The 27,302-nt window shown below is 39.5% G+C and overlaps 1 protein-coding gene across 2 annotated transcripts in view; it reads left to right on the top strand.

The window, feature by feature from the left end:
- The window catches only part of LOC142657511 (vitamin D3 hydroxylase-associated protein-like), a 124,964-nt gene that overhangs the window by 96,483 nt on the left and 1,179 nt on the right, over positions 1 to 27,302 (top strand). For both annotated transcript variants that reach the window (XM_075832547.1, XM_075832546.1), the window contains exons 12-15: positions 23,011 to 23,050; positions 23,480 to 23,588; positions 24,066 to 24,211; positions 25,016 to 25,179. In XM_075832547.1, coding sequence (XP_075688662.1) covers positions 23,011 to 23,050; positions 23,480 to 23,588; positions 24,066 to 24,211; positions 25,016 to 25,141 — 421 coding nt within the window. In that variant the 3' untranslated portion in view covers positions 25,142 to 25,179. The remainder of the gene's footprint in view (positions 1 to 23,010; positions 23,051 to 23,479; positions 23,589 to 24,065; positions 24,212 to 25,015; positions 25,180 to 27,302) is intronic.

Here is a 27,302-nt window from a genome sequence, read left to right as displayed (position 1 = left end):
TACCCTGATGTACTCCTCACATATTACATATACCCTGATGTACTCCTCACATATTACATATATCCTGATGTACTCCTCACATATTACATATATCCTGATGTACTCCTCACATATTACATATATCCTGATGTACTCCTCACATATTACATATATCCTGATGTACTCCTCACATATTACATATACGCTGATGTACTCCTGACATATTACATATACCCTGATGTACTCCTCACATATTACATATACCCTGATGTACTCCTCACATATTACATATATCCTGATGTACTCCTCACATATTACATATATCCTGATGTACTCCTCACATATTACATATATCCTGATGTACTCCTCACATATTACATATACCCTGATGTACTCCTCACATATTACATATACCCTGATGTACTCCTCACATATTACATATATCCTGATGTACTCCTCACATATTACATATATCCTGATGTACTCCTCACATATTACATATATCCTGATGTACTCCTCACATATTACATATACGCTGATGTACTCCTGACATATTACATATACCCTGATGTACTCCTCACATATTACATATACCCTGATGTACTCCTCACATATTACATATACCCTGATGTACTCCTCACAGATTACATATACCCTGATGTACTCCTCACAGATTACATATACCCTGATGTACTCCTCACATATTACATATACCCTGATGTACTCCTCACATATTACATATATCCTGATGTACTCCTCACATATTACATGTACCCTGATGTACTCCTCACATATTACATGTACCCTGATGTACTCCTCACATATTACATATACCCTGATGTACTCCTCACATATTACATATATCCTGATGTACTCCTCACATATTACATATACCCTGATGTACTCCTCACATATTACATATATCCTGATGTACTCCTCACATATTACATATACCCTGATGTACTCCTCACATATTACATATACCCTGATGTACTCCTCACATATTACATATACCCTGATGTACTCCTCACATATTCCATATATCCTGATGTACTCCTCACATATTACATATATCCCGATGTACTCCTCACATATTACATATACCCTGATGTACTCCTCACATATTACATATACCCTGATGTACTCCTCACATATTACATATATCCTGATGTACTCCTCACATATTACATATACCCTGATGTACTCCTCACATATTACATATGCCCTGATGTACTCCTCACATATTACATATATCCTGATGTGCTCCTCACATATTACATATACCCTGATGTACTCCTCAGATATTACATATACCCTGATGTACTCCTCAGATATTACATATATCCTGATGTACTCCTCACATATTACATATATCCTGATGTACTCCTCACATATTACATATATCCTGATGTACTCCTCACATATTACATATACCCTGATGTACTTCTCACATATTACATATACCCTGATGTACTCCTCACCTATTACATATACCCTGATGTACTCCACACATATTACATATATCCTGATGTACTCCTCACATATTACATATATCCTGATGTACTCCTCACATATTGCATATACCCTGATGTACTCCTGACATATTACATATACCCTGATGTACTCCTCACATATTACATATACCCTGATGTACTCCTCACATATTACATATATCCTGATGTACTCCTCACATATTACATATATCCCTATGTACTCCTCACATATTACATATACCCTGATGTACTCCTCACATATTACATATACCCTGATGTACTCCTCACATATTACATATACCCTGATGTACTCCTCACATATTACATATACCCTGATGTACTCCTCACATATTACATATACCCTGATGTACTCCTCACATATTATATATACCCTGATGTACTCCTCACATATTACATATATCCTGATGTACTCCTCACATATTACATATATCCTGATGTACTCCTCAAATATTACATATATCCTGATGTACTCCTCACATATTACATATACCCTGATGTACTCCTGACATATTACATATACCCTGATGTACTCCTCACATATTACATATACCCTGATGTACTCCTCACATATTACATATATCCTGATGTACTCCTCACATATTACATATACCCTGATGTACTCCTCACATATTACATATACCCTGATGTACTCCTCACATATTACATATACCCTGATGTACTCCTCACATATTACATATATCCTGATGCACTCCTCACATATTACATATACCCTGATGTACTCCTCACATATTACATATATCCTGATGTACTCCTCACATATTACATATACCCTGATGTACTCCTCACATATTACATATACCCTGATGTACTCCTCACATATTACATATACCCTGATGTACTCCTCACAGATTACATATATCCTATTCCTGATGTACTCCTCACATATTACATATACCCTGATGTACTCCTCACATATTACATATATCCTGATGTACTCCTCACATATTACATATACCCTGATGTACTCCTCACATATTACATATACCCTGATGTACTCCTCACATATTACATATACCCTCATGTACTCCTCATATATTACATATATCCTGATGTAATCCTCACATATTACATATATCCTGATGTACTCCTCACATATTACATATACCCTGATGTACTCCTCACATATTACATATACCCTGATGTACTCCTCACATATTACATATACCCTGATGTACTCCTCACATATTACATATATCCTGATGTACTCCTCACATATTACATATATCCTGATGTACTCCTCACATATTACATATACCCTGATGTACTCCTCACAGATTACATATACCCTGATGTACTCCTCACAGATTACATACACCCTGATGTACTCCTCACATATTACATATACCCTGATGTACTCCTCACATATTACATATACCCTGATGTACTCCTCACATATTACATATACCCTGATGTACTCCTCACATATTACATATATCCTGATGTACTCCTCACATATTACATATACCCTGATGTACTCCTCACATATTACATATATCCTGATGTACTCCTCACATATTACATATATCCTGATGTACTCCTCACATATTACATATATCCTGATGTACTCCTCACATATTACATATACCCTGAAGTACTCCTCACATATTACATATATCCTGATGTACTCCTCACATATTACATATATCCTGATGTACTCCTCACATATTACATATACCCTGATGTACTCCTCACATATTACATATATCCTGATGTACTCCTCACATATTACATATACCCTGATGTACTCCTCACATATTACATATATCCTGATGTACTCCTCACATATTACATATACCCTGATGTACTCCTCACAGATTCCATATATCCTATTCCTGATGTACTCCTCACATATTACATATACCCTGATGTACTCCTCACATATTACATATACCATGATGTACTCCTCACATATTACAAATATCCTGATGTACTCCTCACATATTACATATATCCTGATGTACTTCTCACATATTACATATATCCTGATGTACTCCTCACATATTACATATACCCTGATGTACTCCTCACATATTACATATACCCTGATGTACTCCTCACAGATTACATATATCCTATTCCTGATGTACTCCTCACATATTACATATACCCTGATGTACTCCTCACATATTACATATACCCTGATGTACTCCTCACATATTACATATACCCTGATGTACTCCTCACATATTACATATATCCTGATGTACTCCTCACATATTACATATACCCTGATGTACTCCTCACATATTACATATATCCTGATGTACTCCTCACATATTACATATACCCCGATGTACTCCTCACATATTACATATATCCCGATGTACTCCTCACATATTACATATACCCTGATGTACTCCTCAAATATTACATATACCCTGATGTACTCCTCACATATTACATATGTCCTGATGTACTCCTTACATATTACATATACCCTGATGTACTCCTCACATATTACATATACCCTGATGTACTCCTCACATATTACATATACCCTGATGTACTCCTCACATATTACATATACCCTGATGTACTCCTCACATATTACATATATCCTGATGTATTCCTCACATATTACATATATCCTGATGTACTCCTCACATATTACATATATCCTGATGTACTCCTCACATATTACATATACCCTGATGTACTCCTCACATATTACATATACCCTGATGTACTCCTCACATATTACATATACCCTGATGTACTCCTCACATATTACATATATCCTGATGTACCCTTCACATATTACATATATCCTGATGTACTCCTCACATATTACATATATCCTGATGTACTCCTCACATATTACATATACCCTGATGTACTCCTCACATATTACATATACCCTGATGTACTCCTCACATATTACATATACCCTGATGTACTCCTCACATATTACATATATCCTTATGTACTCCTCACATATTACATATACCCTGATGTACTCCTCACATATTACATATACCCTGATGTACTCCTCACATATTACATATACCCTGATGTACTCCTCACATATTACATATACCCTGATGTACTCCTCACATATTACATATACCCTGATGTACTCCTCACATATTACACATACCCTCTTGTACTCCTCACATATTACATATACCCTGATGTACTCCTCACATATTACATATATCCTGATGTACTCCTCACATATTATATATACCCTGATGTACTCCTCACATATTACATATACCCTGATGTACTCCTCACATATTACATATATCCTTATGTACTCCTCACATGTTACATATATCCTGATGTACTCCTCATATATTACATATACCCTGATGTACTCCTCACAAATTACATATACCCTGATGTACTCCTCACATATTACATATATCCCGATGTACTCCTCACATATTACACATACCCTCTTGTACTCCTCACATATTACATATACCCTGATGTACTCCTCACATATTACATATATCCTGATGTACTCCTCCCATATTATATATACCCTGATGTACTCCTCACATATTACATATACCCTGATGTACTCCTCACATATTACATATATCCTTATGTACTCCTCACATGTTACATATATCCTGATGTACTCCTCATATATTACATATACCCTGATGTACTCCTCACAAATTACATATACCCTGATGTACTCCTCACATATTACATATATCCCGATGTACTCCTCACATATTACATTTAACCCTGATGTACTCCTCACATATATCCTGATGTACCCCTCACATATTACATATACCCTGATGTACTCCTTACATATTACATATATCCTTATGTACTCCTCACATATTACATATACCCTGATGTACTCCTCACATATTACATATATCCTTATGTACTCCTCACATATTACATATACCCTGATGTACTCCTCACATATTACATATACCCTGATGTACTCCTCACATATTACATATACCCTGATGTACTCCTCACATATTACATATATCCTGATGTACTCCTCAAATATTACATATATCCTGATGTACTCCTCACATATTACATATACCCTGATGTACTCCTGACATATTACATATACCCTGATGTACTCCTCACATATTACATATACCCTGATGTACTCCTCACATATTACATATATCCTGATGTACTCCTCACATATTACATATACCCTGATGTACTCCTCACAGATTACATATACCCTGATGTACTCCTCACATAATACATATATCCTGATGTACTCCTCACATATTACATATACCCTGATGTACTCCTCACATATTACATATACCCTGATGTACTCCTCACAGATTACATATATCCTATTCCTGATGTACTCCTCACATATTACATATACCCTGATGTACTCCTCACATATTACATATATCCTGATGTACTCCTCACATATTACATATACCCTGATGTACTCCTCACATATTACATATACCCTGATGTACTCCTCACATATTACATATACCCTCATGTACTCCTCACATATTACATATATCCTGATGTACTCCTCACATATTACATATATCCTGATGTACTCCTCACATATTACATATACCCTGATGTACTCCTCACATATTACATATACCCTGATGTACTCCTCACATATTACATATATCCTGATGTACTCCTCACATATTACATATATCCTGATGTACTCCTCACATATTACATATACCCTGATGTACTCCTCACAGATTACATATACCCTGATGTACTCCTCACAGATTACATACACCCTGATGTACTCCTCACATATTACATATACCCTGATGTACTCCTCACATATTACATATACCCTGATGTACTCCTCACATATTACATATATCCTGATGTACTCCTCACATATTACATATACCCTGATGTACTCCTCACATATTACATATATCCTGATGTACTCCTCACATATTACATATATCCTGATGTACTCCTCACATATTACATATATCCTGATGTACTCCTCACATATTACATATACCCTGATGTACGCCTCACATATTACATATACCCTGAAGTACTCCTCACATATTACATATACCCTCATGTACTCCTCACATATTACATATATCCTGATGTACTCCTCACATATTACATATATCCTGATGTACTCCTCACATATTACATATACCCTGATGTACTCCTCACATATTACATATACCCTGATGTACTCCTCACATATTACATATACCCTGATGTACTCCTCACATATTACATATATCCTGATGTACTCCTCACATATTACATATACCCTGATGTACTCCTCACATATTACATATATCCTGATGTACTCCTCACATATTACATATACCCTGATGTACTCCTCACATATTACATATACCCTGATGTACTCCTCACATATTACATATACCCTGATGTACTCCTCACAGATTCCATATATCCTATTCCTGATGTACTCCTCACATATTACATATACCCTGATGTACTCCTCACATATTACATATACCATGATGTACTCCTCACATATTACAAATATCCTGATGTACTCCTCACATATTACATATATCCTGATGTACTTCTCACATATTACATATATCCTGATGTACTCCTCACATATTACATATACCCTGATGTACTCCTCACATATTACATATACCCTGATGTACTCCTCACAGATTACATATATCCTATTCCTGATGTACTCCTCACATATTACATATACCCTGATGTACTCCTCACATATTACATATACCCTGATGTACTCCTCACATATTACATATACCCTGATGTACTCCTCACATATTACATATATCCTGATGTACTCCTCACATATTACATATACCCCGATGTACTCCTCACATATTACATATATCCCGATGTACTCCTCACATATTACATATACCCTGATGTACTCCTCAAATATTACATATACCCTGATGTACTCCTCACATATTACATATGTCCTGATGTACTCCTTACATATTACATATACCCTGATGTACTCCTCACATATTACATATACCCTGATGTACTCCTCACATATTACATATACCCTGATGTACTCCTCACATATTACAAATACCCTGATGTACTCCTCACATATTACATATATCCTGATGTATTCCTCACATATTACATATATCCTGATGTACTCCTCACATATTACATATATCCTGATGTACTCCTCACATATTACATATATCCTGATGTACTCCTCACATATTACATATACCCTGATGTACTCCCCACATATTACATATATCCTGATGTACTCCTCACATATTACATATATCCTTATGTACTCCTCACATATTACATATACCCTGATGTACTCCTCACATATTACATATACCCTTATGTACTCCTCACATATTACATATACCCTGATGTACTCCTCACATATTACATATACCCTGATGTACTCCTCACATATTACATATACCCTGATGTACTCCTCACATATTACACATACCCTCTTGTACTCCTCACATATTACATATACCCTGATGTACTCCTCACATATTACATATATCCTGATGTACTCCTCCCATATTATATATACCCTGATGTACTCCTCACATATTACATATACCCTGATGTACTCCTCACATATTACATATATCCTTATGTACTCCTCACATGTTACATATATCCTGATGTACTCCTCATATATTACATATACCCTGATGTACTCCTCACAAATTACATATACCCTGATGTACTCCTCACATATTACATATATCCCGATGTACTCCTCACATATTACATATACCCTGATGTACTCCTCACATATATCCTGATGTACCCCTCACATATTACATATACCCTGATGTACTCCTTACATATTACATATACCCTGATGTACTCCTCACATATTACATATACCCTGATGTACTCCTCACATATTACATATACCCTGATGTACTCCTCACATATTACATATACACTGATGTACTCCTCACATATTACATATACCCTGATGTACTCCTCACATATTACATATATCCTTATGTACTCCTCACATATTACATATACCCTGATGTACTCCTCACATATTACATATACCCTGATGTACTCCTCACATATTACATATATCCTTATGTACTCCTCACATGTTACATATATCCTGATGTACTCCTCATATATTACATATACCCTGATGTACTCCTCACAAATTACATATACCCTGATGTACTCCTCACATATTACATATATCCCGATGTACTCCTCACATATTACACATACCCTCTTGTACTCCTCACATATTACATATACCCTGATGTACTCCTCACATATTACATATATCCTGATGTACTCCTCCCATATTATATATACCCTGATGTACTCCTCACATATTACATATACCCTGATGTACTCCTCACATATTACATATATCCTTATGTACTCCTCACATGTTACATATATCCTGATGTACTCCTCATATATTACATATACCCTGATGTACTCCTCACAAATTACATATACCCTGATGTACTCCTCACATATTACATATATCCTGATGTACTCCTCACATATTACATATATCCTGATGTACTCCTCACATATTACATATACCCTGATGTACTCCTCACATATTACATATACCCTGATGTACTCCTCACATATTACATATATCCTGATGTACCCTTCACATATTACATATATCCTGATGTACTCCTCACATATTACATATATCCTGATGTACTCCTCACATATTACATATACCCTGATGTACTCCTCACATATTACATATACCCTGATGTACTCCTCACAGATTACATATACCCTGATGTACTCCTCACATATTACATATACCCTGATGTACTCCTCACATATTGCATATACCCTGATGTACCCCTCACATATTACATATACCCTGATGTACTCCTCACATATTACATATACCCCAATGTACTCCGCACATATTACATATACCCTGATGTACTCCTCACATATTACATATATCCTGATGTACACCTCACATATTACATATACCCTGATGTACTCCTCACATATTACATATATCCTGATGTACTCCTCACATATTACACAAACCCTGATGTACTCCTCACATATTACATATATCCTGATGTACTCCTCACATATTACATATATCCTGATGTACTCCTCACATATTACACAAACCCTGATGTACTCCTCACATATTACATATACCCTGATGTACTCCTCACATATTACATATATCCTGATGTACTCCTCACATATTACATATACCCTGATGTACTCCTCACATATTACATATACCCTGATGTACTCCTCACATATTACATATATCCTGATGTACTCCTCACATATTACATATACCCTTATGTACTCCTCACATATTACATATACCCTGATGTACTCCTCACATATTACATATACCCTGATGTACTCCTCACATATTGCATATACCCTGATGTACCCCTCACATATTACATATACCCTGATGTACTCCTCACATATTACATATACCCCGATGTACTCCGCACATATTACATATACCCTGATGTACTCCTCACATATTACATATATCCTGATGTACACCTCACATATTACATATACCCTGATGTACTCCTCACATATTACATATATCCTGATGTACTCCTCACATATTACACAAACCCTGATGTACTCCTCACATATTACATATATCCTGATGTACTCCTCACATATTACATATACCCTGATGTACTCCTCACATATTACATATATCCTGATGTACTCCTCACATATTACACATACCCTGATGTACTCCTCACATATTACACATACCCTGATGTACTCCTCACATATTACATATATCCTGATGTACTCCTCACATATTACATATACCCTGATGTACTCCTCACATATTACATATACCCTGATGTACTCCTCACATATTACATATACCCTGATGTACTCCTCACATATTACATATACCCTGATGTACTCCTCACATATTACATATATCCTGATGTACTCCTCACATATTACATATACCCCGATGTACTCCGCACATATTACATATACCCTGATGTACTCCTCACATATTACATATATCCTGATGTACTCCTCACATATTACATATACCCTGATGTACTCCTCACATATTACATATATCCTGATGTACTCCTCACATATTACATATACCCTGATGTACTCCTCACATATTACATATACCCTGATGTACTCCTCACATATTACATATACCCTGATGTACTCCTCACATATTACATATATCCTTATGTACTCCTCACATATTACATATACCCTGATGTACTCCTCACATATTACATATATCCTGATGTACCCCTCACATATTACATATACCCTGATGTACTCCTCACATATTACATATACCCTGATGTACTCCTCACATATTACATATATCCTTATGTACTCCTCACATATTACATATACCCTGATGTACTCCTCACATATTACATATACCCTGATGTACTCCTCACATATTACATATACCCTGATGTACTCCTCACATATTACATATACCCTGATGTACTCCTCACATATTACATATACCCTGATGTACTCCTCACATATTACATATACCCTGATGTACTCCTCACATATTACATATACCCTGATGTACTCCTCACATATTACATATATCCTGATGTACTCCTCACATATTACATATATCCTGATGTGCTCTTCACATATTACATATACCCTGATGTACTCCTCACATATTACATATATCCTGATGTACCCCTCACATATTACATATACCCTGATGTACTCCTCACATATTACATATACCCTGATGTACTCCTCACATATTACATATATCCTTATGTACTCCTCACATATTACATATACCCTGATGTACTCCTCACATATTACATATATCCTTATGTACTCCTCACATGTTACATATATCCTGATGTACTCCTCATATATTACATATACCCTGATGTACTCCTCACAAATTACATATACCCGATGTACTCCTCACATATTACATATATCCCGATGTACTCCTCACATATTACATATACCCTGATGTACTCCTCACATATTACATATACCCTGATGTACTCCTCACATATTACATATATCCTTATGTACTCCTCACATATTACATATACCCTGATGTACTCCTCACATATTACATATACCCTGATGTACTCCTCACATATTACATATACCCTGATGTACTCCTCACATATTACATATACCCTGATGTACTCCTCACATATTACATATACCCTGATGTACTCCTCACATATTACATATACCCTGATGTACTCCTCACATATTACATATACCCTGATGTACTCCTCACATATTACATATATCCTGATGTACTCCTCACATATTACATATATCCTGATGTGCTCTTCACATATTACATATACCCTGATGTACTCCTCACATATTACATATATCCTGATGTACTCCTCACATATTACATATATCCTGATGTACTCCTCACATATTACATATACCCTGATGTACTCCTCACATATTACATATATCCTGATGTACTCCTCACATATTACATATACCCTGATGTACTCCTCACATATTACATATATCCTGATGTACTCCTCACATATTATATATACCCTGATGTACTCCTCACATATTACATATATCCCGATGTACTCCTCACATATTACATATACCCTGATGTACTCCTCACATATTACATATACCCTGATGTACTCCTGACATATTACATATATCCTGATGTTCTCCTCACATATTACATATACCCTGATGTACTCCTCACATATTACATATACCCTGATGTACTCCTCACATATTACATATACCCTGATGTACTCCTCACATATTACATATATCCTTATGTACTCCTCACATATTACATATACCCTGATGTACTCCTCACATATTACATATATCCTTATGTACTCCTCACATGTTACATATATCCTGATGTACTCCTCATATATTACATATACCCTGATGTACTCCTCACAAATTACATATACCCTGATGTACTCCTCACATATTACATACATCCTGATGTACTCCTCACATATTACATATATCCTGATGTACTCCTCACATATACCCTGATGTACTCCTCACAAATTACATATACCCTGATGTACTCCTCACATATTACATATATCCTGATGTACTCCTCACATATTACATATACCCCGATGTACTCCTCACATATTACATATATCCCGATGTACTCCTCACATATTACATATACCCTGATGTACTCCTCACATATATCCTGATGTACCCCTCACATATTACATATACCCTGATGTACTCCTTACATATTACATATACCCTGATGTACTCCTCACATATTACATATACCCTGATGTACTCCTCACATATTACATATATCCTTATGTACTCCTCACATATTACATATACCCTGATGTACTCCTCACATATTACATATATCCTTATGTACTCCTCACATATTACATATACCCTGATGTACTCCTCACATATTACATATACCCTGATGTACTCCTCACATATTACATATACCCTGATGTACTCCTCACATATTACATATATCCTGATGTACTCCTCACAGATTACATATACCCTGATGTACTCCTCACATATTACACATATCCTGATGTACTCCTCACATATTACATATACCCTGATGTACTCCTCACATATTACATAGATCCTGATGTACTCCTCACATGTTACATATATCCTGATGTACTCCTCATATATTACATATACCCTGATGTACTCCTCACAAATTACATATACCCTGATGTACTCCTCACATATTACATATACCCTGATGTACTCCTCACATATTACATATATCCCGATGTACTCCTCACATATTACATATACCCTGATGTACTCCTCACATATATCCTGATGTACCCCTCACATATTACATATACCCTGATGTACTCCTTACATATTACATATACCCTTATGTACTCCTCACATATTACATATACCCTGATGTACTCCTCACATATTACATATATCCTTATGTACTCCTCACATATTACATATACCCTGATGTACTCCTCACATATTACATATATCCTTATGTACTCCTCACATATTACATATACCCTGATGTACTCCTCACATATTACATATACCCTGATGTACTCCTCACATATTACATATACCCTGATGTACTCCTCACATATTACATATATCCTGATGTACCCCTCACATATTACATATATCCTGATGTACTCCTCACATATTACATATACCCTGATGTACTCCTCACATATTACATATATCCTTATGTACTCCTCACATATTACATATACCCTGATGTACTCCTCACATATTACATATATCCTTATGTACTCCTCACATATTACATATACCCTGATGTACTCCTCACATATTACATATACCCTGATGTACTCCTCACATATTACATATACCCTGATGTACTCCTCACATATTACATATATCCTGATGTACTCCTCACATATTACATATACCCTGATGTACTCCTCACATATTACATATACCCTGATGTACTCCTCACATATTACATATATCCTGATGTGCTCTTCACATATTACATATACCCTGATGTACTCCTCACATATTACATATATCCTGATGTACTCCTCACATATTACATATATCCTGATGTACTCCTCACATATTACATATACCCTGATGTACTCCTCACATATTACATATATCCTGATGTACTCCTCACATATTACATATACCCTGATGTACTCCTCACATATTACATATATCCTGATGTACTCCTCACATATACCCTGATGTACTCCTCACATATTACATATACCCTGATGTACTCCTGACATATTACATATATCCTGATGTTCTCCTCACATATTACATATACCCTGATGTGCTCCTCACATATTACATATACCCTGATGTACTCCTCACATATTACATATATCCTGATGTACCCCTCACATATTACATATACCCTGATGTACTCCTCACATATTACATATACCCTGATGTACTCCTCACATATTACATATATCCTTATGTACTCCTCACATATTACATATACCCTGATGTACTCCTCACATATTACATATATCCTTATGTACTCCTCACATGTTACATATATCCTGATGTACTCCTCATATATTACATATACCCTGATGTACTCCTCACAAATTACATATACCCTGATGTACTCCTCACATATTACATATACCCTGATGTACTCCTCACATATTACATATATCCTGATGTACTCCTCACATATACCCTGATGTACTCCTCACAAATTACATATACCCTGATGTACTCCTCACATATTACATATATCCTGATGTACTCCTCACATATTACATATACCCTGATGTACTCCTCACATATTACATATATCCCGATGTACTCCTCACATATACCCTGATGTACTCCTCACAAATTACATATACCCTGATGTACTCCTCACATATTACATATATCCTGATGTACTCCTCACAAATTACATATACCCTGATGTACTCCTCACATATTACATATATCCTGATGTACTCCTCACAAATTACATATACCCTGATGTACTCCTCACATATTACATATATCCTGATGTACTCCTCACATATTACATATACCCTGATGTACTCCTCACATATTACACATATCCTGATGTACTCCTCACATATCACATATATCCTGATGTACTCCTCACATATACCCTGATGTACTCCTCACAAATTACATATACCCTGATGTACTCCTCACATATTACATATACCCTGATGTACTCCTCACATATTACATATATCCCGATGTACTCCTCACATATTACATATACCCTGATGTACTCCTCACATATTACATATACCCTGATGTACTCCTCACATATTACATATATCCTGATGTACCCCTCACATATTACATATACCCTGATGTACTCCTCACATATTACATATACCCTGATGTACTCCTCACATATTACATATATCCTGATGTACTCCTCACATATTACATATACCCTGATGTACTCCTCACATATTACATGTACCCTGATGTACTCCTCACATATTACATATACCCTGATGTACTCCTCACATATTACATATATCCCGATGTACTCCTCACATATTACATATACCCTGATGTACTCCTCACATATTACATATACCCTGATGTACTCCTCACATATTACATATATCCTGATGTACCCCTCACATATTACATATACCCTGATGTACTCCTCACATATTACATATATCCTGATGTACTCCTCACATATTACATATACCCTGATGTACTCCTCACATATTACATATACCCTGATGTACTCCTCACATATTACATATATCCTTATGTACTCCTCACATGTTACATATATCCTGATGTACTCCTCATATATTACATATACCCTGATGTACTCCTCACAAATTACATATACCCTGATGTACTCCTCACATATTACATATACCCTGATGTACTCCTCACATATTACATATACCCTGATGTGCTCCTCACATATTACATATATCCTGATGTATTCCTCACATATTACATATAATCTGATGTACTCCTCACATATTACATATACCCTGATATACTCCTCACATAGTACATATATCCTGATGTACTCCTCACATATTACATATATCCTGATGTACTCCTCACATATACCCTGATGTACTCCTCACAAATTACATATACCCTGATGTACTCCTCACATATTACATATATCCTGATGTACTCCTCACATATTACATATACCCTGATGTACTCCTCACATATTACATATATCCCGATGTACTCCTCACATATTACATATACCCTGATGTACTCCTCACATATTACATATACCCTCATGTACTCCTCACATATTACATATATCCTGATGTACTCCTCACATATTACATATACCCTGATGTACTCCTCACATATTACATATACCCTCATGTACTCCTCACATATTACATATATCCTGATGTACTCCTCACATATTACATATATCCCGATGTACTCCTCACATATTACATATACCCTGATGTACTCCTCACATATTACATATACCCTCATGTACTCCTCACATATTACATATACCCTCATGTACTCCTCACATATTACATATATCCTGATGTACTCCTCACAGATTACATATACCCTGATGGACTCCGCACATATTACATATACCCTGATGTACTCCTCACATATATCCTGATGTACTCCTCACATATTACATATATCCTTATGTACTCCTCACATATTACATATACCCTGATGTACTCCTCACATATTACATATACCCTGATGTACTCCTCACATATTACATATATCCTGATGTACTCCTCACATATTACATATATCCTGATGTACTCCTCACATATTACATATACCCTGATGTACTCCTCACATATTACATATACCCTGATGTACTTCTCACATATTACATATACCCTGATGTACTCCTCACATATTACATATATCCTGATGTACTCCTCACATATTACATATACCCTGATGTACTCCTCACATATTACATATATCCTGATGTACCCCTCACATATTACATACACCCTGATGTACTCCTCACATATTACATATATCCTGATGTACTCCTCACATATTACATATATCCTGATGTACTCCTCACATATTACATATACCCTGATGTACTCCTCACCTATTACATATATCCTGATATACTCCTCACATATTACATATACCCTGATGTACTCCTCACATATTACATATACCCTGATGTACTCCTCACACATTACATTTATCCTGATGTACTCCTCACATATTACATATATCCTGATGTACTCCTCATATTACATATATCCTGATGTACTCCTCACATATTATATATACCCTGATGTACTCCTCACATATTAGATATATCCTGATGTACTCCTCACATATTACATATATCCTGATGTACTCCTCACATATTACATATATCCTGATGTACTCTGTACAAATTACATGGACCCCCACATTATAAACGGAAATACCAGCAATACCGCAAACAGAACAACTACTAAGCTGAATCTGTGCAACAAAAGCAAGATGGCGCTCCCTTCCTTCTGAGTCCTACAGTGTGCCCAAACAGCAATTTACATCCACATATATGGATCCCAATACCCGGGAGAACCCGCTTAATATTTTATGAGGTATTTGTCTTCAGTGGCACAAACTGGTCACAACATATTGTGCACTAAAATGGCATATCAGCGGAAAATGTAATTTTTACTTTGCACCATCCGCTGCGCATTTATTTCCTATGCAAGAACACGTCGGGTGAAAATGCTCACTGCACCCCATAATATGCCGTACTTTAGTAGTTTCCAAGATAGGGGTCACTACTTGGGGGTTTGTTTTACTAATAGACCTCAGACTCCTGCAATTGTGGGCGAATGCTGTGAAAATCACCAAAATAGGCCTCAAATGCGCATGTTGCTCTTCACTTCTGAGCCCTGTCATTTGTCCAGGCAAATGATAAATGCCTTGAGGGGTGTAGTTTAGAAAATGGGGTCACTCCTTTGGGTCTTCCACTGCACTCTGGCACCTCAGGGTTTTGCAAATGCAACATTGCGCCCAAAAATCAAATCAGCAAAATCGGCATGCCAAATAGCGCACCTGCCTTTCTGAGCCCTGCAATGTGTAAAAACAGCAGTTTATGACCACATGTGGGGTATTGCCGTACTCGGGAGAAATTGCTTTACAAATTTTGGTTGGCTTTTTCGCCTTTGTCCCTGGTGGAAATGAAAAAAATTCAACATTTTAGTGTAAAGAAATGTTGATATTCATTTTCACGGCCTAATCCACTAAGTTCAGCAAAAAACCTGTGGGGTCTAAATGCTCACTATAAGCCTCGATAAATTCCTTGAGGGCTTCAGTTTCCAAAATTGGGTCACTTTTGGGGGTTTCCACTGTTTTGGTCCCTCAGGGGCTTTGCAAATGGAACAGGACACCCAAAAACTATTGCAGCAAAACTTGAGCTTCAAAAGCCGAATAGCGCTTCTTCCCTTCTGAGCCCCGCCGTGTGTCCAAACAGCAGTTTATTACCACATATGGGATATTGCCATAATCAGGAGAAATTGCTCTTCAAACGTTGGGGTGCTTTTTCTCCTTTATTCTTTTCAAAAATTTAAAATGTCCACGTTTTATCCAAAAAAAAAATAAATGTTAATTTCATATCATAATTACACTAAATTCTGCAAAAAAAAAAACCAGTGGTGTCAAAATGCCAACTATACCCCTAGATTAATTCCTTGGGGGTGTAGCTTCCAAAATGGGGTCTTTTTGATGGTTTTCGTTATGTTTTGGCCCCACAAGACCTTTTCAAACCTGAGATGGCACCTAAAATATTTCCTAATATGAAAGTAGGTCCCAAAATCCACTAGGTGCTCCCTTACTTCTGAGGCCGGTGCTTCAGCCCATTATCACACAGGGCCACATGTGGGATATTTCCAAAAACTGCAGAATCTGGGCAATAAATATTCAGTTGTGTTTCTTGGATAAAACTTTCTGTGTTACAGGGAAAAAATTATTACAAATGCATTTCGGCAAAAAAAATGAAATTTGTAAATTTTGCCTCCACTTTGCTATAATTCCTGTGAAAAGGGTTAAAATACTTTCTGATTTTATGATTTTATGGGCACTTACTAATATATAAGGCCCTCAAAGCCACTTCAGATCTGAACTGGTCCCTGAAAAAAATAGCCTTTTGAAATTTTCTTGAAGATGTGAGAATTTGCTACTAAAGTTCTGATCCTTGTAACGTCCTAGAAAAATAAAATGTTAAAAAAACAATGCAAATATAAAGTAGACATGTGGGGATGTAAACTAGTGACTATTACGTGTGGTATAACCGTCTGTCTTACAAGTAGATTTTCTCTAAATTTTGGTGTTTTTCACTCATAAATATTGAATTTATCGTTCAATTTTTTTTACTAACCTAAACTCCAATGTGTCACGAGAAAACACTCTCAGAATCACTTGGATAAGTAAAAGCATTCCCACGTTATTACCACATAAAGCGACACATGTCCGATTTGAAAACATAGGCTGTGTCCACAAGGGGTTAAAGAATAAATGAAAACCTATTATGTCATGGTCACTATTCCCTAGGTGACACCCAACCTGATATTCTGTCCGGCCTATTGGTTAAACTTAGGTCTAGAAGAGCCGCCCTCTTGTCGGGTCTTACGCCCATCCTCATATACCCACCCTCATATACTCACCCTCATATACCCATCCTCATATACCCATCCTCTCATACCCATCCTCTCATACCCATCCTGTCATACCCATCCTCATATACCCACCCTCATATACCCACCCTCATATACACATCCTCATATACCCACCCTCATATACCCATCCTCATATACCCATCCTCATATACCCATCCTCTCATACCCATCCTCTCATACCCATCCTCTCATACCCATCCTCTCATACCCATCCTCATATACCCACCCTCATATACCCATCCTCATATACCCATCCTCATATACCCATCCTCTCATACCCATCCTCTCATACCCATCCTCTCATACCCATCCTCTCATACCCATCCTCATATACCCATCCTCATATACCCATCCTCATATACCCATCCTCATATACCCATCCTCATATACCCATCCTGTCATACCCATCCTCATCTACCCACCCTCATATACCCATCCTAATATACCCATCCTCATATACCCATCCTCATATACCCATCCTCATATACCCATCCTCATATACCCATCCTCATATACCCATCCTCATATACCCATCCTCATATACCCATCCTCATATACCCATCCTCATATACGCATCCTCATATACCCACCCTCATATACCCACCCTCATATACCCACCCTCATATACCCATCCTCATATACCCATCCTCATATACCCATCCTCATATACCCATCCTCATATACCCATCCTCATATACCCATCCTCATATACCCATCCTCTCATACCCATCCTCTCATACCCATCCTCTCATACCCATCCTCTCATACCCATCCTCTCATACCCATCCTCTCATACCCATCCTCTCATACCCATCCTCTCATACCCACCCTCATATACCCATCCTCATATACCCATCCTCATATACCCATCCTCTCATACCCATCCTCTCATACCCATCCTCTCATACCCATCCTCTCATACCCATCCTCATATACCCATCCTCATATACCCATCCTCATATACCCATCCTGTCATACCCATCCTCATCTACCCATCCTCATATACCCATCCTCATATACCCATCCTCATATACCCATCCTCATATACCCATCCTGTCATACCCATCCTCATCTACCCACCCTCATATACCCACCCTCATATACCCATCCTCATATACCCATCCTCATATACCCATCCTCATATACCCATCCCCATATACCCATCCTCATATACACATCTTCTCAAACACGTCCTTGTACACAGTTCCACATACGCCCATTTTCACACTAATCCCCATAAACTCATCCTCTTCCTCATAAACATACACCATCTTCACACTCCTCCTCATACACCCATCCTCATACACACAACTCAAACACCTTGCCTCATACTTATCCTCACCCCCATACACCCATCGATGTCCTCCTACACCCATTATTGTCCTCCAACACACATCCTCATAATCTTCCTCAACCCCATAGACCCATCATGGTCCTCCTACACCCATCCTCATACTCTTCCTCACCTCCATACACCCATCGTTGTCCTCCTACACCCATCCTCATACTCATCCTCACCCATCATTGTCCTCCTACACCCATCCTCATATACACAACTCCTCATATACCTTGCCTCATACTTATCCTCACCCCCATACACCCATCATGGTCCTCCTACACCCATCCTCATATACACAACTCCTCATATACCTTGCCTCATACTTATCCTCACCCCCATACACCCATCGTTGTCCTCCTACACCCATCATCACACTCTTCATCACCTCCATACACCCATCATTGTCCTCCTACACCGATCCTCATGCTCATCCTCACACCCATCGTTGTCTTCCTACACCCATCCTCATGCTCATCCTCACACCCATCGTTGTCGTCCTACACCCACCCTCATTCTCATCCTCTCACCCTTGTCCTCCTACACCCACCCTCATACTCATCCTCACACCCATCGTTGTCCTCCTACAACCACCCTCATACTCATCCTCACACCCATCGTTGTCCTCCTACACCCATCCTCATACTCATCCTCATCCCGATACACCCATCGTTGTCCTCCTACACCCATCCTCATACTCATCCTCACACTCATCCTCACACCCATCATTGTCCTCCTACACCCACGCTCATGCTCATCCTCACACCCATCGTTGTCCTCCTACACCCATCCTCATGCTCATCCTCACACCCATCGTTGTCCTCCTACACCCATCCTCATACTCCTCCTCATACCAATCGTTGTCCTCCTACACGCATCCTCATACTCATCCTCACACCCATCGTTGTCCTCCTACACCCATCCTCATACTCCTCCTCATACCAATCGTTGTCCTCCTACACCCATCCTCATGCTCATCCTCACACCCATCGTTGTCCTCCTACACCCATCCTCATACTCCTCCTCATACCAATCGTTGTCCTCCTACACCCATCCTCATGCTCATCCTCACACCCATCGTTGTCCTCCTACACCCATCCTCATACTAATCCTCACACCCATCGTTGTCCTCCTACACCTACTCTTATACTCATCCTCACACCCATCGTTGTCCTCCTAACCCACCCTCATACTTATCCTCACACCCATCGTTGTCGTCCTACACCCACCTTCATACTCATCCTCACACCCATCGTTGTCTTCCTACACCCATCCTCATGCTCATCCTCACACCCATCGTTGTCCTCCTGCACCCATCCTCATACTTATCGTCACACCCATCATTGTCCTCATACTCATTCTCACACCCATCGTTGTCGTCCTACACCATCCTCATACTCATCCTCATACCCATCGTTGTCCTCCTACACCCATCTTCATACTCAACCTCACACCCATCGTTGTCCTCCTACACCCACCCTCATACTCATCCTCACACTCATTGTTGTCCTCCTACACCCATCCTCATACTCATCCTCACACCCATCGTTGTCCTCCTACACCCATCCTCATACTCATCCTCACACCCATCGTTGTCCTCCTACACCCACCCTCATACTCATCCTCACACTCATTGTTGTCCTCCTACACCCATCCTCATACTCATCCTCACACCCATCGTTGTCCTCCTACACCCATCCTCATGCTCATCCTCACACCCATTGTTGTCCTCCTACACCCATCCTCATACTCATCCTCACACCCATCGTTGTCCTCCTACACCCACCCTCATACTCATCATCACACCCATCATTGTCCTCCTACACCCATCCTCATACTCATCCTCACACCCATCGTTGTCCTCCTACACCCACCCTCATACTCATCCTCACACCCATCATTGTCCTCCTACACCCATCCTCATACTCATCCTCACACCCATCGTTGTCCTCCTACACCCACCCTCATACTCATCCTCACACCCATCATTGTCCTCCTACAACTATTGTGTATTATTAATGTGTTTGTACCACTCTTTCCCGTCTAGGTCTGTGAAGGATCATTGGGCGCATCACATAGAGCTGGAGGTACAGAATGTAACAGTAAATAAGACTCGCACGGACAGCATTTCTCTGTTAAGCTCCTTTTAAGGTGCAAGTTCACACCTAGTAAATCTACACACATAACCGGACTCTGCGTAACTAGCAACGTCTTCCCTGATTCCCATTATTGAATCACTATAATGTGAAGTGGGAGCGACCAAATAATAGGGACAGAACACGAGGCGCTGACACGCTGCACAAAAGTCAATCTGGATTTTCTCTCCGCTGCCTGCTCTAGAACCCCTACAAATATATAACATTTCACCCCCATTACATATACAACAGATGTGGCCCCCATTACATATACAACAGATGTGGCCCCATTACATATTTAACAGATGTGGCCCCATTACATATTTAACAGATGTGGCCCCCATGTCATATATAACAGATGTGGCCCCCATGTTCCTCCAGGATTACCGGACAGAATTCATCAGTGAATGGCGGAAGTTGAGTCTGGACGTGGTTCTCTGTCCCATGTTGGGTCCGGCCTTCAATACTGGCTATGCGGGGAGACTGCTCGGTAAATATATGGTCCCTGTTCTCAGGAGCTCCTTCACATATATTGATCATACAGTGTTACAGGGGCCCGTGTAGTTTACAACAGTAACTATGATAGACGTGGTGTGGGGGTGACCATGGACCCCCCTGGTTCGGGGCTGGGTTGCAACTACGACCCCTATATCTACACCACTGCTGCCACCGCTGGAAGGTTGCTCTGTAGACGGTTCTTACTTATTGATTTGTTCTCTGTTACGTCTGAAGCTGCCGTGTGTGGAAAACCTAAAGAGACCAGAGAACCAATGCATCTGGGGACTACAACCCCCTCCATCCCCACACACTGGCACCAGAGAAATGTGGAGGCTCAGACACAATCCCAGAAGATCTGAGAGTCCACCCCTGCCCTTAGATGTGGAGACAGAGAGGTCCAGGCTTGGTAAATAACAAAACCAGGAATGGTGCCGCAGATCTGATGAGGTTCCACTTATGTCTCCCCCAGCTGCAATCTCCTACACCATGCTCTACAATCTTCTACATTTTCCGGCTGGAGTTGTCCCTGTTGGTTCGGTCACTGCAGAAGATGAGGAGGAACTGAAGCATTACAGGGGCTACGGCAACGACCCCTGGGACAAGCTCTTCAAAAAGGTGAATATCAGGGCAGCAGGCGTGAGATGGGGTGGCACTGGGAAAGGCCCATATACCTGATGGGAGTATTTGTCCTGCTTGTCTGCTGGTAACTCTAGGGGCAGATCCTGGGTCCCATGGGTGACCAGATAACTCTCCTTTAGGAGCTACAATTATGGTCGGCCGTCACTCAGGAGCCTTGGCCATGGAAGCAGAGACGCATGCTCTCCAACAAATGCTCCCGGTGCCAATGATCCCTGTATTATTGGTGCCACCATGGAGGTATTCCACATGGTAATGTCCATGTAGTAGTGTAGGCACAATAGTAGCACCAGTACAGAAATAAGATCAGCCCTGACCACATAGAATTATCCAAAAATTGTGTCCCACGTAGCAGTGACCATAATATAGGTGTACAACAAAGCCTAATACTAATGTGCCAGTCACAGATCCCCCATACCTCTCTCACCTGCTCCAGGGTCCTGCTATGTATGCCTATGTCAGTAATGGGGTGGGAGGGTCAGGAATGGGGCACAAGAGCCCAGTGTGGCCCCCTGCCATAAATGATGTGTGGGGCGGGCAAGCTCTCTTGGTGCCGAGGGTTACTAGAATGCGACACCCCCCTCAGTCTCAGCATGATACCTGTCATATGCTATCAGCCCTGATTAACTCCATAACATCCACGGCCGAGAAGCATGTGTGGTATCATACAGCGCCGCTCCAACACAGTGGAGATTTTTTTTTTTCATGCAACCCCCATAATGGAGCTCTAGGCAACTGCCTACTCTGCCTTCCCGTGACTCTTTGTACGTGTTGTCTCTGCAGGCTGTTGAAGGTGGGGTGGGTCTGCCCTTGTCTGTCCAGTGTGCGGCCCTCCCCTATCAGGACGAACTCTGCCTGCGCCTCATGAAGGAGATTGAAACCCTGAGCAGCCGCCACCGCAAGGGATAAGAGGGAAGCACATCCGGAGCGTGGAGCAGCGGCTGAAGGTTTTATAGCTGAACTACATCTCTAGAGCTTAACTCTTTCTATTCCACTTCCTGTGGGGGCGGGGGTATTTAGTCGCTGACTACTCGAGCTCAGCTCTCAGGTGATCTATTACCAGACTGAAGCAGCCACTGAAGTTCATTGATGTGAATGTTATACAGCATCTCTCCTGAATATTTGATGCAGTGTTTCCGGAGATCGTTGATCGTGGGTATGGATGATAACCGATGATGGATATGAAAGATGGAGATGCATGATAAGCGATGACGGATATGGATGATGATCAATGAAGGATATACATGATAACTGTAGCTGGATATGGATGATGAGCGATGACGGATATGGATGATGACTGATGATGGATATGGAATATGGATGATGACTGATGGCGGATATAGATGATGGACATGAATGATAACCGATGGTGGATATGGATGTTGATGAATATGCTTATGAGGGACTGGGGAAAAGGGTGACTGCCGCCATGGCGTATAGTTACAATGCTATGTTTGAACATACAAGTGGTGCTTGATAGTTTGTGATCCCTTTGGAATTTTCTATATTTCTACATATATTTGACCTAAAACTACATGAGATTTCACACAAGTCCTAGAAGTAGATAAAGAGAATCAAATCACCCAAATAAGTTACCAATATTAGACCTGGTCATTTATCTACAGAGGAAAATGATCCAATATTTGGGAGCGGCAAAAGTGTGTGAAGGATAAGATGAAGGTGACATTAGAGTCGGGTATTTTTAACCCATGGGATGACGATCCGGTGTGAGCGGGCGACCTGTTCTATGTAAAGGCCCGGGATCTATCACTCTCATCATCCCAACACATGATCATGGCACAAAGAAGGAGATTTCTGAGGAGCTCAGGAGAAGACTTGTTGCTGCTGGAGAAGGTGTCAAAACCATCTCTAAAGAGTTCAGACTCCACAATCCACAGTCAGAGAGATTATGTACAAATGGAGGCAATTCAAGACCATCATTACCCTCCCCCGGAGTGATCGACCAACAAAGATCAGGCCAAGAGCGAGGCGTATAACAGTCCGCAAGGTCAAAAAGGAACCCAAGGAAATCTCTAATCCTGGTTTGGGCCTGTTTTGCTGCATCTGGGCCAGGACGGGCATCATTGATAAAACAATGAATTATTCCAGCAAATTCTAAGGAAAATGTCAGGACGTCTGTCCATCAGCTGAATCTCAAACGATCGTGGGTCATGCAGCAAGACAACGGCCCCAGCACACAAGTCGCTCTACCAGGGAATGGTTAAAGAGGCTCTGTCACCAGATTTTGCAACCCCTATCTGCTATTGCATGTGATCGGCGCTGCAATGTAGATTACAGTAACGTTTTTATTTTTAAAAAACGAGCATTTTTGGCCAAGTTATGACCATTTTTGTATTTATGCAAATGAGGCTTGCAAAAGTCCAAGTGGGCGTGTTTAAAGTAAAAGTCCAACTGGGCGTGTATTATGTGCGTACATCGGGGCGTTTTTACTACTTTTACTAGCTGGGCGTTGTGTATAGAAGTAACATCCACTTCTCTTCAGAACGCCCAGCTTCTGGCAGTGCAGACACAGCCGTGTTCTCGAGAGATCACGCTGTGACGTCACTCACTTCCTGCCCCAGGTCCTGCATCGTGTCGGACGAGCGAGGACACATCGGCACCAGAGGCTACAGTTGATTCTGCAGCAGCATCGGCGTTTGCAGGTAAGTAGCTACATGGACTGCAGAATCAACTGTAGCCTCTGGTGCCGGTGTCCTCGCTCGTCCGACACGATGCAGGACCTGGGGCAGGAAGTGAGTGACGTCACAGCGTGATCTCTCGAGAACACGCGGTGTCTGCACTGCCAGAAGCTGGGCGTTGTGAAGAGAAGTGGATGATACTTCTATACACAACACCCAGCTAGTAAAAGTAGTAAAAACGCCCCGATGTACGCACATAATACACGCCCAGATGTAACACACACAATACACGCCCCGATGTACTTTTACTGTAAACACGCCCACTTGGACTTTTGCAAGCCTCATTTGCATAAATACAAAAATGGTCATAACTTGGCCAAAAATGCTCGTTTTTTAAAAATAAAAACGTTACTGTAATCTACATTGCAGCG

This window comes from Rhinoderma darwinii, chromosome 7, assembly GCF_050947455.1.
Source record: "Rhinoderma darwinii isolate aRhiDar2 chromosome 7, aRhiDar2.hap1, whole genome shotgun sequence".
In the NCBI taxonomy this organism is placed as follows: Eukaryota; Metazoa; Chordata; class Amphibia; order Anura; family Rhinodermatidae; genus Rhinoderma; species Rhinoderma darwinii.
Note: the sequence above shows the minus strand (reverse complement) of the source record. Positions and strands in the feature narration are given on the sequence as shown.